The sequence below is a fragment of the Typopeltis vanoorti genome, chromosome 1, assembly GCF_054136105.1.
Source record: "Typopeltis vanoorti isolate ZY-2024b chromosome 1, IOZ_Tvanoo_1.0, whole genome shotgun sequence".
Classification (NCBI taxonomy): domain Eukaryota; kingdom Metazoa; phylum Arthropoda; class Arachnida; order Uropygi; family Thelyphonidae; genus Typopeltis; species Typopeltis vanoorti.
This window is the reverse complement of record NC_143549.1, coordinates 87524249-87542158: the sequence shown is the minus strand read 5'-3', so window position 1 is coordinate 87542158 and position 17910 is coordinate 87524249. Positions and strand designations below refer to the sequence as shown.

The 17910-nt window shown below is 37.3% G+C and overlaps 2 protein-coding genes across 2 annotated transcripts; one reads left to right on the top strand and one right to left on the bottom strand.

Annotated features, from left to right (window-relative positions):
• Positions 1–2650: 2650 nt before the first annotated feature.
• LOC150110182 (zinc finger MYM-type protein 1-like) lies at positions 2651–3262 on the top strand. Its single transcript, XM_090392161.1, has one exon. The coding sequence runs from the start codon at positions 2651–2653 to the stop codon at positions 3260–3262; it is 612 nt and encodes a 203-aa protein (XP_090248287.1).
• Positions 3263–5808: 2546 nt separating this feature from the next.
• Positions 5809–8588, bottom strand: LOC150110181 (uncharacterized). The gene is made up of 2 exons (XM_090392051.1): positions 8141–8588; positions 5809–6326 (listed from the first exon to the last, which is right to left on the bottom strand). The coding sequence occupies exons 1-2, from the start codon at positions 8586–8588 to the stop codon at positions 5809–5811; spliced, it is 966 nt and encodes a 321-aa protein (XP_090248177.1).
• Positions 8589–17910: the final 9322 nt, after the last annotated feature.

Genomic DNA, 17910 nt, shown 5'->3' with positions numbered 1-17910 from the left:
GTTTAATCCTTTCTCAGTGCTGTTTCACTCCATTAAGTCTCTATCATGAATTTCTCTCAGCACTTATGCCTTAACACATATTCTGCAAGGATTTTAGGATTTCATCTTCCAGCTATTTAAAAAGAACATCAATAGGTTCCTTCTTTCCTAACTCCTGCATGCACGCACACACACGCACACACACACACACACACAGCATTAATACGCTACAGGTTTTCTGCAGTCACTCATCATGTGTGGGACTGATATTTTATAAAAAGTTAGTGGGATTCAAATCCATGATAATGTATGCCAAATGCTGTTAGTGGCAAAGCCATTCACCAAGGACCTTGCTCACATGATTTTTGACATATATAGTTTTAAGGGGATACAGTATCCTTAAAATACTGCTACATCGGTTCTGGGTTATTTGTTCCTATGATACAATTTATACCATCACACTAAAACTATCTACATCACTTTTTTTTTAACTATTTTTCATTTTCTTAATTTATTATTATTTTTTTTTTTTTTTTGCAAACTGCTACAACCCCTGTAAAAATACATCTCATACCATGATATGTAAGATCATAGCAAAACAGCTCCTATATATATCACTTATATCAAGCTGGCAACTCTCATTCGTTCTTCTAAGGACAAACTTTAGATAAATCCATGGGTGTATAAAATATTCCATACATGCCTGCAACTTATCCTATTTCAATATAGACAGGAACAACTGTTAGCATCTGACTTAAAGGACTTAAGAAATATATATGCTATCATTATTACAAAAAGTCCAGACTAGTAGACCACACATTGGACACCATCAAAGAGGAATGGATGAAATCAACAGTACTTCCTACATAAGTCATTACAAATATGATGGAGATTGTGCAATTGCTGATGTGAATAGATGAATATCCAAATTGAGGTAGATGGTGTTCAGCATATTAAAAAATATCTATATGAAAAAAAAAAGATACCCTCTGTAGCCAGGGCCAGCCCTACCATACAAGCGAACCAAGCATCACTTCGAGCAGTAAAATATTGGGGGATGCAGATTGATTTGAAAATATTTGGAAAATTCCGTTGTGTTGGCAGCTGAAGAAAATCAGCAAAGACATTCAGCTGGTAAGGGGATAAAGACTTTTGGATATGTCATTTGGAGACATCGGTCTAAAAAGCAAAAAGAAAATTGAGTGTTTCCTTTTCCATGTCTTAACATTTTCTCTCATTCTTTTCTTGAAATAATTTCTCTCACATCCTCTGATTTTTTTTACTGACCTCTTAACAAAGTGACTGAACGGTGACCATAGACGAGGGTTCGGGTCACTGACAACCTTTCCCCTTTTCTCCGGTTAAGGAGTAAAATGAAACACTGCTTTTAATAGCTTTCAGATGTAGAGAACAATATAGGGAAGGGATACAATGTGTGAGGTTTGTGGAAATGTTTTTCTAAGAATGTTTCCAAGCCTTTCCTGCAAAAGGGAAGCATTTTTAGGAGATTAGTCTCATTTGGCCTGTCATTCTCACAGCATCAGTAGTGAGAGTTCATCTCTAGTTATTTGTGATTGCATAATTTGTGTGTTCATTTCATGAAGAATCAAATCATCTGATAATTAAATTTTGTGATTTTACGTTAACTAGTTGTTAAAAAGTTAATTTTCCAATGCGGTCGGTTTCAACGATATCATCAAGGCTGTATTTCGTAAGTAAAGTTAATTATTTCATGGTGTGGAATTGTTCTTGTATTTCCGATCCTATTAGTAATGTTTTTCTGAAATATATAAGGCTCAGTGACCTCAAGTAATTTAAACTGATTGCACATAATTTATAATAGATTTATGTTTGCTTTTTAATGAATTAATTGCACAACTCGTTATAAATAAACTTAGAGGAATGAAATTAATGGAGATTAAAGTATTTGATCGTTACGATGACAATGATTGATATTTACAATTTTATTTTAAACATTACTGCTGTAAAAATATCTAATAATATTACAATAATATTCAGCTTTATATTATATTTTGATTTAATTATCATAAAAAATTAAAATACTATTTCTACTTTACAGTTAAACAAAAGATGCTTGGTATTGGGTGCCCAATATCGCAAGAGAAAAGCTCAGAATCAATTAGAAGCGAAAAAGCAATCAGGGTCTTTACAAAAATTCTTAAAAGAAGATCCAGCTTTGAGAGAATCCATAATAAGTGAAAATGTGGTCCTCAAAGACAAGAAAAATAAGCCTTCTTTGCATATGTCTATGGCAGAGATGGATAGTGTGATCAATTCTGTTCTCGGAGATGATGGAATCGTTGATAACATGCCGGATCCTGCAACCTGGCCATCTGTTATCACAGATTCATTTAGATTAGAGGCGGTTTTAAAAGGACCATCAAAGCCAAGAGCAGATATTAATTACCCTAAAGATAAAAATAACCGATGATTTACAGTTGCAAACGTCAAAAGGAAATGGAGAGATTAATAGAATATGGCTTGTTTAAAATTCACCCATTAAAAACACAAGTATTTTGCCTTTTTTTTGTAAACTCTTCAGTTGGACAAAAAATTCTATTACTGAGGATGGTTATAATGACTAGAGAAATTTGAGTCAAACCCTTAAAGAACATGAAACGTCATGAATTCACTTTGAATCACATAAAAGATGGATAGAACTCAAGAAAGGGTTTTTAGTAATAAAACATTAGATTCGTATTTGCAAACCAATTTGAGTGCTGAAACTCATCATTGGCAAGGAGTATTAGAAAGACTATTCGCTATAGTCGAATTTCTCGGCCATCAATGTCTCCCATTTAGGGGCTCATCAGACAGACTGCATGAAAGCAATAATGGTAATTATGTACAATTAGTAGAACTGCTGGCAAAATTTGATTCCGTCATGGCAGAGCATCTGCAAAGAATAAAATCAAATGAACTCCATAATCACTATTTAGGGAAAACTGTTCAAAATGAACTAATACAGCTAATGTCTCTGGCAGTACAAAATAAGATATTAGAAGATTTGAAGCAGGTGAAATATTATTTGATAATTGTTGACTGTACACCAGACGTAAGCAATATTGAACAGATATCAATAATAATATGTTTTGTCAACATCAATCAAGGGTCAGAAATTTGTGAGCACTTTCTAAATTTCATTCTGGTAGAGAAAACAACTTCATCAGAACTTACCAATGCAATTTTTATGGAACTTGAAAAGTCAAGTTTGCCACAAGTAATATGCACGGTCAAGGTTACGACAATGCTTCAAACATGAAAGGTAGACATTCAGGTGTTCAAAAAAGGATACTTGGTGCAAATAATCGAACGTTTTTTGTTCCTTGCCATGCTCACTCTTTGAATCTTGTCGTCAATGAAGCTGCTAAATCATCTCATATCACTGTTTCATTTTTTAGATTAATACAAGGTATCTATGTTTTTATGAGTGGATCTACAAGGCGCTGGTCTATTTTAATTAAAAATGTTGCTAACTTAACTTCAAAGCCATTGAGTGAAACTAGATGGGAAAGTAGAATAGAGGCGATCAAACCTTTCAGGTTTCATTCCGGTGAAATTTATGATTCCCTTTATGAAATAAGTCAAGATTCATCCTTTGATCCAATTTCTCGACATGAAGCAAAAACATTGGCAAATCAAATGAAAGATTTCTTTTATTTGCTGTATCGTTGCCTGGTATAATATTTTAAAGACAATTAACATAGCCAGTAAGTAATCACAGGAAGAAAGAATATCTATTTCTCAAGTTGTTGATATATTAAAATCAACCCTAGAAACTCTAAAGAAATGTCGGTCGAACATTGCATTTGATGAATGTCTAGAAGAGACCAAAAAAAATTGCTGTTGATCTTGAGGTACAACCATTTTTCTCTGTAAAGAATCGTATTTGTCCCTGATGAAAAACTTTTAACTCTGCTCCTGATGAATCCCTAACTGATTTGAAGATGCAATTTAAAGTAGATTTTTATTTCTATGTCTATGACGTAGTAATCATTTCCATAGAAGAAAGAGTTATACAATTACATAACCACAGTAATTTATTCAGTTTTCTATATGATGTAAATAAATTAAAAAACCTTTCTAAAGATGAACTTTTAAAAAAATGTTTGGATCTACATGCAGCACTAACAAACTCAAATGACATAAATGAGACTGACTTGGATGGCTCGGAAATGTTAGAGGAAATAACAGCACTGTCCCCTTTAATAAAATCAGAGATGTGTTGGAATTCATTTTGCCAAATGATTTTGCTCATAATATGGCAGTTGCATTGAGAATCATGTTAACTCTCCCAGTGAAAGAAGTTTCTCTAAATTAAAACTTATTAAAAATTATTTGAGATCAACTATGTCTCAAGAGCGACTGACAGGGCTGGCAACTATCTCTATAGAGCACAATGTTCTTAAAAAAATCAAATTTGAAGATCTACTTCACGACTTTGCATCTGCAAAAGTCTGAAAACAAAAATTCTTGTAAATATATATGTGACTTTTACATTGAATTCAATGTAACTATATTCGATTTTTGTTATTTTTATTATTGGTGACATTTTAATCTTATTATTATGTATATTAATTTTTTATATCAAACCTTTAGATTTTATCAAAATGTAAGGTTTTTCATTAGTGAAAGCATGAAAAACACCTTGTAAAAATGTATGTAAATTTAATATTAAATCTCTGTAACCTTTAAAAGGCACTGCTCTGCACGTGGGGTGCAAAAATACCCTGGGCCGGGCCTGTCTGTAGCTCAGTCAGTATAGATGAAGCCCTTTGGTCTGAAAGACCTGGGTTCGATTCTCATCAGTGATGTCAGGAACCTTTATCTCTTTCAACTAAAGGTGAGTTAACCAGTCTCATGTGGAGGCTTTTTCCCTCCCGGTAACTCGGTTTTTCATTCCTCAAAACAAGCAAACCGGTCCTGTGAGCACACACATGGCTACAGTCATAAAATATACTATGGCAAGGAAAGCAATGGGAAACCACCTTGCTCATAATCATTTCCCTAGTATGGTAGCATATAGCTACCCCCCCCCCCCAAACACACACCAGTCATATGGCTGAGGGAATAGAATAGAAAATATGAAAAAAATGGATGGCATGTCTACTCATGTATTATGTGAATGTGCAAGAGAATTGGCATTGCCTCTGATGAAATTGTTCAACTGAAGTCTTGGCTCCAGCAGGGTTCCAAGGTAAAAAGAAGGTAAGATAGTTCCACTGCATATAGATGGCTCCAAGACACAGAGGTAACAAACATCATCATCATCATTGGCTCAACAGCTTCGAATGGGCCAAGCCCCTCCCACTCTCTGAAAATTTTGCCAGCTATCTTTATTTCTGGCTTTGACACACCAGTTTTTCTCATTCATAGCTTGAAAATCCTTTTCAATGACACATCTTCCCATCATAATCTTGGTCTTCCTCATTTTCGTTTTTTTACAGGATTGTTATCATTCATTCTTATGAGATGTAGCCAAGTTAAAACGATTAATTTTAAGAAATTTGATTATGTCTGGTTCTTTAAAATATCTATAGAGTTCAAAGTTGAAACGTCTTCTCCACCGATCATTTTCCTTAATACCACCAAGGATGCTCCTGAGTATTTTTCTTTCAAAAACAGCAATTTGCTTTTCTTTGTTCTTTATCAATGTCTCCAGGGCAAATCAAAGTTTTATAGAACAGGAATTTATTATTTCTGGATATAAATTGCAATTTTATTATTTTCCTAAGACAGTAGAAACTTTTATTAGCAGCAATAATTCTTTAATGTACTTCTGGTGAAATTTTATTTTGGCAGTTCAATTCAGCTCCCAAAGTAGATAAAGTTATGAACACTTTCAAATGTATATGATCCTATTTCAATAAAGGCAGATTGTTTTGGTATTTGTTTCTGGTGCAATGCATATATTTTATATTGTTTAGTTTTATATTGATTTATTTTCAGATGCATATTTTTTGCAGCAGCCTCAAGGGCAAGAAAGGCTTCTTTAAGAGCACTGATTGTCCTTGCAACTAAATCAATATCATGTGCATAGGCAAAGATTTGTACAGATTTATAGATGTTTCCTTCTGTATTAATTCGTGAGTCTCTTATGACTTTTTCTAGAGATATATTAAATAGTAAACATGATAAGGAGTCTCCTTGATAAACTCCATTTTTTATGCAAAATACATTTGAAAAATTGCCTTGTATTTGAATTTTGGATACTGTCTTCTCTATTGTAGCCTTAACTAACCTAATGAGTTTGGGAGGAATACAGAATTCCTGCATTACTTCAAGTAGCTTATTCCTATTAATGCTATCAAAGGTGGCTCTGAAGTCTACAAATAAATGCTGAGTATCAATACCATATTTAATAGTCTTTTCAAGCATCTGTCTTAAACTAAATATTTAATCAACTGTAAATTTTCTCTTATGAAAACCACATTAGTAATCCCTGATATGTTGATCAACATGTGGCAATAGCCTTTCAAAAAGTGTATTTGAAAAAATTTTATATGATGTGAAGAGGAGGCTAATACCTCTACAGTTAGAACAAATCATGGGATCTCCTTTCTTTAATACTGGACAGATAATGCTTGTGTTCTAGTCTAATGGAAGTTTTTCTGTATTTCCCAAATTTTAACTATCAATTCATGTATAATTTTAAGTAGTTCAGGCCCATAGTTTTTTTAGAAATTCTGATGTTATTGCAACAGATACCACTCTACCGACAGGAAAGGAGACACAACACATAATTACGAATCTTCTGGATGCGATAATATTCTGGCTAAGCTGTTGAAAGCTTTAACTGGCTATAACAACAACTATTTAGTGGAATTCATTCAGGACATTTATAAAACAATAGCATTACCTGAAGTTTTTACAACATCTATCTGCATGCCACTTCCAAAGAAAAATAATGCACAAAATTGCGTGATTACAGAACTATGAGCCTAGTATCCCATGCATCAAAAATTATTTAAATCATTGCTAACAAAGAAATTGAAAGAGCTTTAATCGGTGAATTGAGTGAACAACAGAAAGGCATCAGAAGAGGAATGGGAACCATTAATGCTATCCTGGAACTAAAAATACTAATAGAAAGATCACTTGAAAGAAATAGGAAGATATACATGTGCTTCATAGACTTTCAGAAGGTTTTCAACCAGGTGATACAATAAAATGTTCAATATATTAGATAAATTAGACATAGAAGATCATGTACCTAAGATTATAAAAATGGTTTACACCAAACAGAAAATGCAGCTGTTTAACTCTGAGACTTCTGAAGTGAAAATAAAAAGGAGTTAGATAAGGTTGTACCCTTTCACCAAATTTATTTAATATCTATAGTGAAACAGTGATGAAAAAAAAAAAAAAAAGGAATTAGTATCAATATAAAATACAACAATCATAGATATGCTGATGATACCATTCTAATAGCAGAAAACAGAAACAAATTACTGCAGCTACTAACTTGTAGCTGCAGTAATTTTATGAACATCTCAAAAGAAAACAGATCCGAGCCAGAAATATTCATAAACAACATGAAAATTGAACACACAAACAGAATACAAATATTTAGGCACCTTACTACAGATGGAAAGCAAGATAAAGAAATAAAAACAAGAACAGCCATAGCTAAAGATGCCTTCTGGAAAAATAAAGATCTACTCAGAAGTTCTGTGGGTATCGAGACTCAGAAAAGAATGATAAGAACATTAGCATGGCCAGCTTTCACATATGGAAGTAAGACCTAGGTATTCAAGAAGAGAGTAAGACAACAGATAATGGCCTTTGAAATGTGGTGCTATAGGAGACCTCCGAAAATCTCATGGACAAATTACATGACAAATACAGATGTCCTATAGAGAATGAGAATACAGAGATCTTTATTACAGAAAATGAACCAGAGAAAGATGAGATTGGCAGGAAATGTACTGAGAGGTTTCCTTCTAACGGTTATAGAAGGAAAAATTATGGGAAAAGGATCAAGAGTTAAAAAAACGAAGGACACGGTTTGAAGATATAAGATCGTGAACAGGATCACACGGCTATGCAGAAACAAAAAGGAAAGCCACCAACAGAGAAACTGGAAGGACATGGTGCTGCACCCTTTTACTGAGGAAGCTACTTGATGATGATGTTATACCATTAAGTCCAGGCGCTTTGCTGTTTTTGAGTTTTTTTATGGCTATCTTGACTTCATCTACAAATGGTGCCTGTTCATTAGGTTCTTTATCTGTGTTAAGTATAATAAAATCTAACTCTTGTGCTTCTTCATTCAATAGGACATAAAAATGTTCTGTCCATCTACTAAGTATAGGTTGTTTATCACTAATAATTTCACCACTTTTACCTCTACAGAGAGTTAATCTAAGTTTAAAGTCTCTTAGACTGGAATCAATTTTTTGATAGAATGCTCTGCATTTGTTAACCCCTCTAAGATGTTCAATATCTTTAAAAAAATCTCTGTTCATATAACTATTTTTTTTAACTGGTGGAGCTTCTTTTCTAGCTGTATGGTATTCATCAGACGCAATTCTGGTGTTTCTTTCAAGCATCTTTTTATATGCTTCATTATTTTTATTTGTGACCATAGCACATCCTTCATCAAACCAATCTTTATTCAGGGTTTTTTTTTAAATTCATCCAAGACAGAACTTGCTACTTTATCTGTTTTCAGTGCAGACCAAGATTCTTCCAAAGAACTAACATCTGTAGTTTCAGACGATGATTTTTTTCAAGTAAGGTCATAATGAGCCTGTGTAGCTCAGTGGATGTGGCGTTTGCACACAACGGCGCTTGATTGCACAAATGAAGTGTTTCGAATCTAGTCGGCAACTAGAGGAAATTTTTGTGGTGCTTCCGTTGCACAATTAGCAGAGTACTCTCACAAAGCACAATTCATAAGATAAGACCTGAGCTCGAACTCCATCATGAAAAGAAAAATCTTTGGGTGAACATTTTGTGCACCACCGTAGTGCAATTGCACCCTTCGATTAGAAAAGGCCTAAGTTCGATTCTCGTCATGACGGGAGGAATCTTTATATGGAATTTTTCAATTGAAGGCGAGTTAGCTGATCTCATACAGAGGTAGCAGAGTTTTTTCTCCCGGAAACTCCCGCATACAGACAAATTGGCCCTTCAGAACACACGCAATTTACAGACAAAAAATACTAGCTGTGGTGGTGTTGGCTGTGGGCAGTAGATGGCGTTGATGTGGGTGATTGGTAGTAGAGGTTCTGTGTAGTAGTTGAGACGGAGAGTTGTACAGTAGGTGTCCTCTCGCGATGAGTCTTTGGACTCCTTGGGGGTATCACGAATAATAATAATACTCATTTTTGTATACTTCATCTTTATCTTTAAATTTTCACAGTCAAATTTTTCCAAACAAACTCTGCATTCTTTTTTTGGCATGAGCAATCTTTCCACATAATTTGGCTACAATTAAGTAACGATCAGAGTCAATGTTCGCCCCTCTACAAGTTCTTACACCTAACAAGTCTGTTTTATGTCTTGCATCAATTAAAATGCAATTAATTTGGTTTTGAGTGTTTCCATCCAGTGACCCCAAAGTTGCTTTATGAATGTTTTTATGCTTGCTCCATTATTATTGGTGTCATATAGGCTGTATTTGCCAACAACCGACTGAAATTCAGCCTCTTTTCCCACTGTGGCATTCAGGTCTTCGATAACTACCTTAATATCACTAGCTGGGCAGCTACCAAAAAGTATATCCAAGTCTTCATAAAATATTTATTTTTCATCATTGTCCTTCTCTTCAGTTGGTGCATATGTACAAATAATACAATAATTAAGAAACTTTCCTCTGATTCTAATTTTACATAGTATGGGTGACTGGGCTTTAAAATCCATTCCAAGATGTTTAATCTTTTTATTCACAATGAATCCAGTTCCTTCAACATGCTTTTTTGTATGACAGCTATAAAATAGCATATAATTTCTTTCTAAAGAACCTTGCCCTGTCCATCTAATTTCTTCAATCACAGTTACATCAATCCTATATTTGTCAAGTTGTTGCGTCAACAACTGCAACAGACTAATAATATATCAGGAGCAGTTGTTAAAAGGTAAAATCCAACAGTGGGTGGATAGAGATGTGATACTCTATAGTGGGAAGCACAGCTTTGTAAAGGGTAGGTTCTATCTTAGTAATTTATTCACAGTTTATAATATTTTGTGGAGTAGTTATAATAAATTGGTGGAGTAGTGAAACAAAGAGCTGTAGAGTAGATGCCCTCCCTCGATGAGTCTTTGAACTCCCTGGAGGTGTGATGTAATAATAATAATATAGCATGAATAGAGAGGTGGCTGACAGATAGACACCAGAGAGTAGTATATGGTGGAATGAAATCGAGGAGAATGAGGGTGACTAGTGGAGTACTTCAGGATACTAGGGTCACTACTCCATCCGTCCATCTTCAAGGCCCACCTTCCCTGATTGGGATGTGGGGGGCAGCAGCTGCAAGAGGAACTTCCAATGGTCACAATCCTCTGTCACCAAGCTCAGGTGTTCTGGCGGGACTCTCAGGCATGTCCACCCAAGGTTCTGGATATAGTCTAACTAGCGAGTCCTTGTTCTTTCGCATGGCCTCCCACCTTCTGGCTTGGCAAAGGGGGCCTGCTGAGGGAAGCCTTTCTTATGGCAGTCTGACCAGGTGCCCATACCGTCGTAACTGTGATCTCTCAACACAGGGAAGCAGTGGTTGAGTATTGAGGGGTTTCCCAAATTGCAGAGCTTCTGACCCTATCGAGTCTTGTCAGCCCTGCAACCCCCCCCTTGAAGGAACCTCGTTTCAGCTGCTTGGATTCGTGTCCGCATTCTTTTGGTCATTACCCAGTTCTCATGACCATAGGTGAGGATGGGGACATACTGTATTGAAGACAGCCAGCTTTGCCTTCTGGCTTAACTCCCGCTTCAATACTACTGAACAGCCAAGCTCCTACAATATTGCACTTGCTGATCCAATTCAAGTATCTAGCTTTACATCCCACTTTCCATCACTCGTGAATATGGATCCAAGGTATTTAAACAAAACGGAAACATACAAATGTTTCCGTTTTGGTCACACTGATCTTCATCCTGGCTTCTGCACAAACAGCTACAAACCAATCCAGGGATGCCACAGATGACCTAGCTAAGCAGAACTAGGTCATCTGCAAAAAGCAGACTTCCAATGCTACATCTTCCAATTCTGACACACTCACTGCTTTGGCCTGCCTATCAATCCAGTCCATAAATATTATGAAAAGGAGGGGTGTCAGAACACACCCTTGGCAGAGACCAATGGAGACTGTGAAAGGTTGAACTTTGTGCTGTTTACCCTGACACAAAACTGTGGGCATTCATGCAGGGACTTGATGGCAGCTAATAGTTTGCCATCCACTCCATACTCCTGTACTACTTGCCAAAGCTTATCCCGAGGAACTCGGTCATATGCCTTCTCCAAGTCCACAAAACATACGTACACATTCTCGGCATATTCCCAAGATATCTCAAAGACTTGCCTTAAAGTGGAGATTTGGTCAGCTGTGCTTCTACCAGGACGAAAGCCACATTGTTTTTCTTGGAACTTTGACTCAACTATGCACCTGCACCTTTTTTCCAAGGACCTAGCATATACTTTCCCAGGCAGACTGAACAGAGAGATGCCACGATAGCTGCTGTAATCTCTCTAGTCCCCCCTTCTTGAAGATTGGTATTATTATGCCTGTCTGCCACTGCTTTGGTGCTAGCCCAGATATCCAAGCAGACTAACACACTCGAGTCAGCCAGAGAACACAGTCTCGATTTAAGGCTTTTAGCATTTCGGGCCGAATTTCATCATCACCAGCAGCCCTGCCCGATTTTAGCGATTTTATTGCTAAATGGACTACTTCTGCTGTGAGACTAGTCATCGCCACGATCTGCCAGGGCACCTGGGTTAAGAAGACTTTCAAAGTATTCCCTCCATCTGTGGAGGATATCCTTCTCGGTTGTTAAAAGTGCACCATCAGATGCCTTAATTGCCCTTGCTGTGCACAATTTCCTTCCTCAAAGGCAGCAGATAGTCTGTCATGAGTCTAATTTTTCTCCAAAGGATTCTCAAGCTCTCTGCTTGGCTGTCTTTACTGCCTCAGCAGCAGCTTTTTGCGCCTCAGTGTACCGGAAACGCATCTCAGGTGACCTGACCCTAAGCCATGTTAGGTAGACCTCCTTTTTTACCCAGACAGCTTTTTCAACCTCTTGGTTCCACCAAGGTGTCCTTTTCTCACTGCCCATCGCCACGCCAAGCTTCTTTTTGCCACAGCATGAAAGGGTAGAGGCAGTGACAGCTGTTCTGAACAGCTCCCACTCCTAGTCAACATCTGCAGTATGTCTGGGAATCTCTTTGAACCTGGAGGAAATGTTATCTGTAAATTTCTTCCTCACAGCCTCATTTTCCAATGCCTCCCATTTCACGCAGTATAGCTGCTTAGGTCTACCAGTGTTGATGATAGATTTGGTTTCTGTAGCTATAGAGTGCAAACAATAAGGTGGTGGTCAGTTGACAGTTCTGCCCCTCTCCTCAGACAAACGTCCAGCACTGAGGAAAATAGGTCTGCTAAGACTATAAAGAAGTCAATCAGAGACCTGTGTCCAAGTGTATCTCTGTACCAGGTATACCTATGGACTTCTCGGTGCTGGAAAGTATTCATTATGGACAAACTGCTTGAGAAGAAGTCCAATAATTTCAACCCATTTGTGTCAGGGTCTCCGTTCCTCCCAACCACACCCCTCCATGTCTGGTCATCTATTCCAACATGAGCATTGAAGTCACCCATTAGAAGGACTAGTTCCATGTCTCCCACCCTGTCCAAAGTAGCATCCACTTCCACTAAGAAGGCAGAGTATTCTGACTCCAGATTAGGTGCATAGGCTTGCACCACAGCCAAGTTGTGGTTTTTCATCCGGAGCCTTAACACACATACCCATTCCCCGAATGGGATCCACTCAGCAACAGAGTCTGACAGCTGGGGACTTGTATCCCCACACCTGCCTGAGCAGACATTGTCAGGCTCACACCAGAGTAGTAGAGCTTCCACCCCTCATCCAGGTCGACAGTTCCAGAGCCTCTCCTCTTGGTCGAAGAAAATCTGACTAAATCTAGTTGGTAGCACTTGGCTTCCTCAACCAGTTCCTTTTCCTTCCCTGTCAGAGAAAAAATGTTCCAGTTGCCTAAAGCCATAGTCTGGTGCCGTTGTCATTTTCGTCCTTTTGCAGAACTATTTCTTTGCACTGCCCCTAAACACCTCCCAAAACAGGTAGCAGGCCCGTTGATGGAGTTTCCTCTAGCAGAGTGCTGAGGAATGGTGTCTAAGGGAGACTGTAACATATTTTTCGAACAGGTCCCTCTGCCTAAAACCTGAATGCGTCCCTTGGTAACCCACGCGACGGATGACGCGGTATGACCTGACCATGTTACAGTGTTTGGTAGTGCCCTATTAGCACTATCAAACTACTATGCTTTAATTTAAAGATAATTCAATGATACAGAGAAAGATTAAAGGGGGAGGGATATTCAGTTGTTTGCTGATGATACAAAACTGGGAACAGCAATAGTTCATAAAAGTGAAGCAGATATCCTGCAGGATGATTTAAATAAATTGGCATTGTGGACAAAAGATAATGAGTATCAGTTATGGAATGGATTGCCAGAATTAGTTGTGAGTTCCTTGACAGTGAATGAGTTTAAGAGGGGTACGATAAGTTATGTGTGTATAACAGTTAGTTTGGGTCTCCCACAATGAATCCCCGAACTCCATGGAGAAACTATATAATAATAACTCAGCTATTCATGCCATCTATATTCATTATGGTTATCTTTTTTGGTCATTGTTCCTTCTACTTGTCACACAACAAAAGAATACTCTCATATTTCCTGTTCAGCCAACTTCTTTTCATAATCTGATTTTGCCTTACTTGCTGTGGCTGTCATTCTTCTGGCCTATTCTTTATATCGCTCACGTGCCTGGTTTTCATATTTCTTCTAGTGCTCCCCTTTTCTCACTTTTTATAATATGTAACAATTACTTTTTCATATAAATCTTGGTTAAATATCAAAATATTATTATTACACCCTCCATGGAGTTGGCAAACTCTGCCATAGGTGGAGCTTATGCTCGTCCGTCCCTATGCCGGTTCTAAGCCTGGTTAAAAGAGGAAGGTTGAGTGATGGGCTAATCACCCATCCTCATAAAAAAAAACCATGATTACAGAAACCATGAGTGAAGCAAGAAATCCCTTGGGGCAGAGTGCTACAAACTGTGGTCTCCCAACAGACGAATATTTACAGGACTTTAGAGAGGAGCCAACATCTACAATGCAGGTGGGGCCAAGCCTTATGGAACCTCATTTGCGAATGAAGTCAATCACTCACCCTAAAATTAAACTTAAAATTGCAACATGGAACGTTCACGCAATGTACCAAATTGGGAAAAAACTCGGCAGATAGTCGAGATGAGTAAATATGGTCTTGATATCTTAGGAATTGCTGAAACAAGATGGACAGGTTTTGGTGAGATAAGAACAACCGACAAATATTGCATATTGTATTCAGGAGATGATGAAAGACATGCGAAAGGAGTTACAGTGATTGTAAGTCAGAAAGAAAGGAAAACTCTGATGGAATGAACCCAATAAATAACCGAATAATTAAAACTAGATTTTTCTCCAGGTTCATGAAATTGACCATTGTACAAGTATATACACTCACAAATGATACTGAAAAAAACGGAGAAAGCAAAATTCTATGATCAACTCCAAAAAAGTGATTGATACTTTATAATAAAGTATCACAATGTGATACTTTGTAAACAGCAAAAGCATCAAGTAATTATGAAAATTTAGTGAAATCAAGTAATGCAGTCTCCTAGAATTAAGAAATTGGTATATTGTTATTTATCTTAAAAATAATTTATTTAAGAGAGTCTCACTAGTTTATCTAAATAATAACAAAACAGAATTTGTATTTGTAATATTCTAATGTTTTATTTATTTATTTATTATTATTATTTTTTAAATGACTGTGTGAATAAAATGAATATAGTCCATACATATTCCAACAATTGTGTCTGAAGTTGCACAAGAACATAGTATCCAACAGACTCCATGTAATAAAAGAAATAATTTATCTTTGACAAAAAAAATCTAGGCTGATTGCGTTACTAAAGAACTATCAATGTGCAATAAAAAGCTCCTCATCAACTCAAATTCACCTTCCTGTGATACAGTCTGTTTCCACAAACAAGGCTCAGGAATATCTAGTGACTAGTGCCAATGCAAAGACATTTTCCCTTGTTGGAGTAAATATACAAACTAGACCTCTAATATTTTTGATAGATTAATTTTTTCATCAATTTGTTGAGCCAGGGTCCTGGGCTTCTGTTTCCCTCAAATATACTGTTGTCCAAAGCCTAAGGATAAACATTATTCTGAAGATCACAACCACAAATTCAGATGAATTAGCTTGTGGCAATTTGCATAACTGACAATTTTGAGTAAAAAACATACACATTCAAATCACACACAAAGGGGTCATGTGGTAGCACTCAACAGGATAAAAGGTTGTACGGACATCACTACATGATTTCATGCAGGAAAGCTTGAAAAGGCTGCGGAAAAGAGAGATTTTTTGGTTATAACAGCAAAATGTAATCAATGCACCATGGCAGGTCAGCTTCATTCAAGCATAGGTACATGGATATCTCAACAAACTGTGGCAAGAAGTCTGTGACAAGTAGACCTATAAGCCCAAAGGCCTGTAGTCTGCAACCCTTCATCCACAACTCATTGTAGAGCATGTTTTCAGCGGTGTTCCATCCATAAAAATCAGATAAGACACTAATGGGATAATGTACTCTTTACAGATGAGAGTTGTTTTAGTCTTTCCTCTGATTCTAGACAACACTTAATCTGGCATGAAAGTACTGCTTACCATCACAAGAATATTCTTGAAATGGAGAGATAAAGCAGTGCTGAGGTCATGGTGTGTGTGTGGGGGGGGGGGCATTATGCTCGATGGATGCACTGAGCTACAAGTGAGAAAAAAGGGACCATGACTGGCAAACGTTATTGCAATCAAGTTCGCCAACGTCATGTTTGTTTGTTCCTTGGTACTGCAGGCGAAGAATTCATGTTTATGGATGACAATGCCACACCACATCATACACAAGCAGTGAGATACTTCTGGACACTGAGGATATTAATCAAATTGAGTGGCCAGCACACTCCCCAGATCACAACCCCCACAGAACATGTTTGGGATGCAATAGGAAAATGCGTTGCTGCTCGAAATTACCCTCCAGAAAACAAACACTGCTTTATCCTTGCTCTAAAGCCAGTTTGCCTCAAGGACGCCTGAATTACTTGGTGCTAAGCATGGGAAGATGTTGTAAGAGCTGTATCACAGTTCGGGGTGGACATTTTTCGTACTGAAATGTCTTTCTGCACAGTTTTCTATAAGCACTGTAGTGCAATTTAATTTGTATGAAATTTATAACACATATTTTATGTAATATAATTTATTAGTATATGCAGGCAATAAATTTATGTCCACATTTGGCTGTAGTCATGAAAAATTTTTCATATACAGGTAAAAATGCAGTTCGCCCTTAGTTTTTCGATACCAGCGCACACAGGAATTCATACCTTCCTCCATTTGAGAGTGCAGCAAAATAAAACAGTTCGGCAGGATGGTCACTAGATAGTAAATGGGAATGAACCTACTCTGACTACTACGGCTATTAGGATCACTCACTCTGCTAGTCCCTGTACTTGAAGGGAGCCTAAGTATGAGTATGGTGGTATGCAAGGAAACCGTAGAGGGCATGCATGGACAGGAGACTAGATTGCCTCTGTGAGACAGTATGTTTTGTGAGTCTCTCACTTCCCATTACTTGGTCTTATTTTTTTTTTAACTTTCTACTCGAACAACTAAAACTCAGTTTTACTGTAGATCATAATTTTTTTTAAAGAAAAATAATTATTTCTATTAGAGCCTCCGTAGCTCAGTTGACATAGACGAAGCCCTTTGGTCAGAAAGACCTGGGTTCGATGGGAATCCATGATGTGAGGAACCTTTATCCGGTCTCTTTCGACTAAAGGTGAGTTAGCCGGTCTCATCTGAAGGTAGAGGGGTTTTTTCCCTCCCGGAAACTTGGGTTTTTCGTCCCTCAGAACATGCAAACCGGCCCCGTGAACACCCGCTGCTACAGTAAAAAAATACATACTTAATCCCTCATCAGGAGGGCTCAACCAGTCCTAAGGGACGGTAGAGAATCGGGGGAATATCACATGAATAAAATAAAATAAAAAACTGTTTCTATTTATCTCCAAATTTTAATACCTCTGACTTCTTTTACTACCTATCTCTAAAGCTTGATTTTTGGCTGTTGAAATACCAATAGTGAATGAGGCCCTCCTAGAGGACTTCAATACCCACAACTTAAACAATCCTCCAGTTTCAGTGATTAAGTGCCAAAGTATCTGGTATCAGAAATGACCTAACACAGATAACCCATCTTCCTAACAGAATACAATCCTTGACCTCTTCCTAACACATTTGCTCCTTCCAAATACGAGGGTGGGCTGAAAGTTCTCAGCCTCGACCATAGATGCCAAAAAATCGTACCAACACTATCGGCACGATTTTTTTTTTCTAAGTTGGTACATCTGCCATAAGCATCCATGTGAAATTGCAAGTCATCCTATCATGTAGTTTATTTTATACAGCTGTCTAAAGCAAAAGTGTTGTCTGTATCCCTTGAAATGGATAAAATTGAGTATTGCGTGGTTATAAAATTCTTTGCACAGGGTTTAACACCAAAAGAAATTCATTAGAATGAATTCAGCCTTGAAGATGATCTACGTGAAGGGTG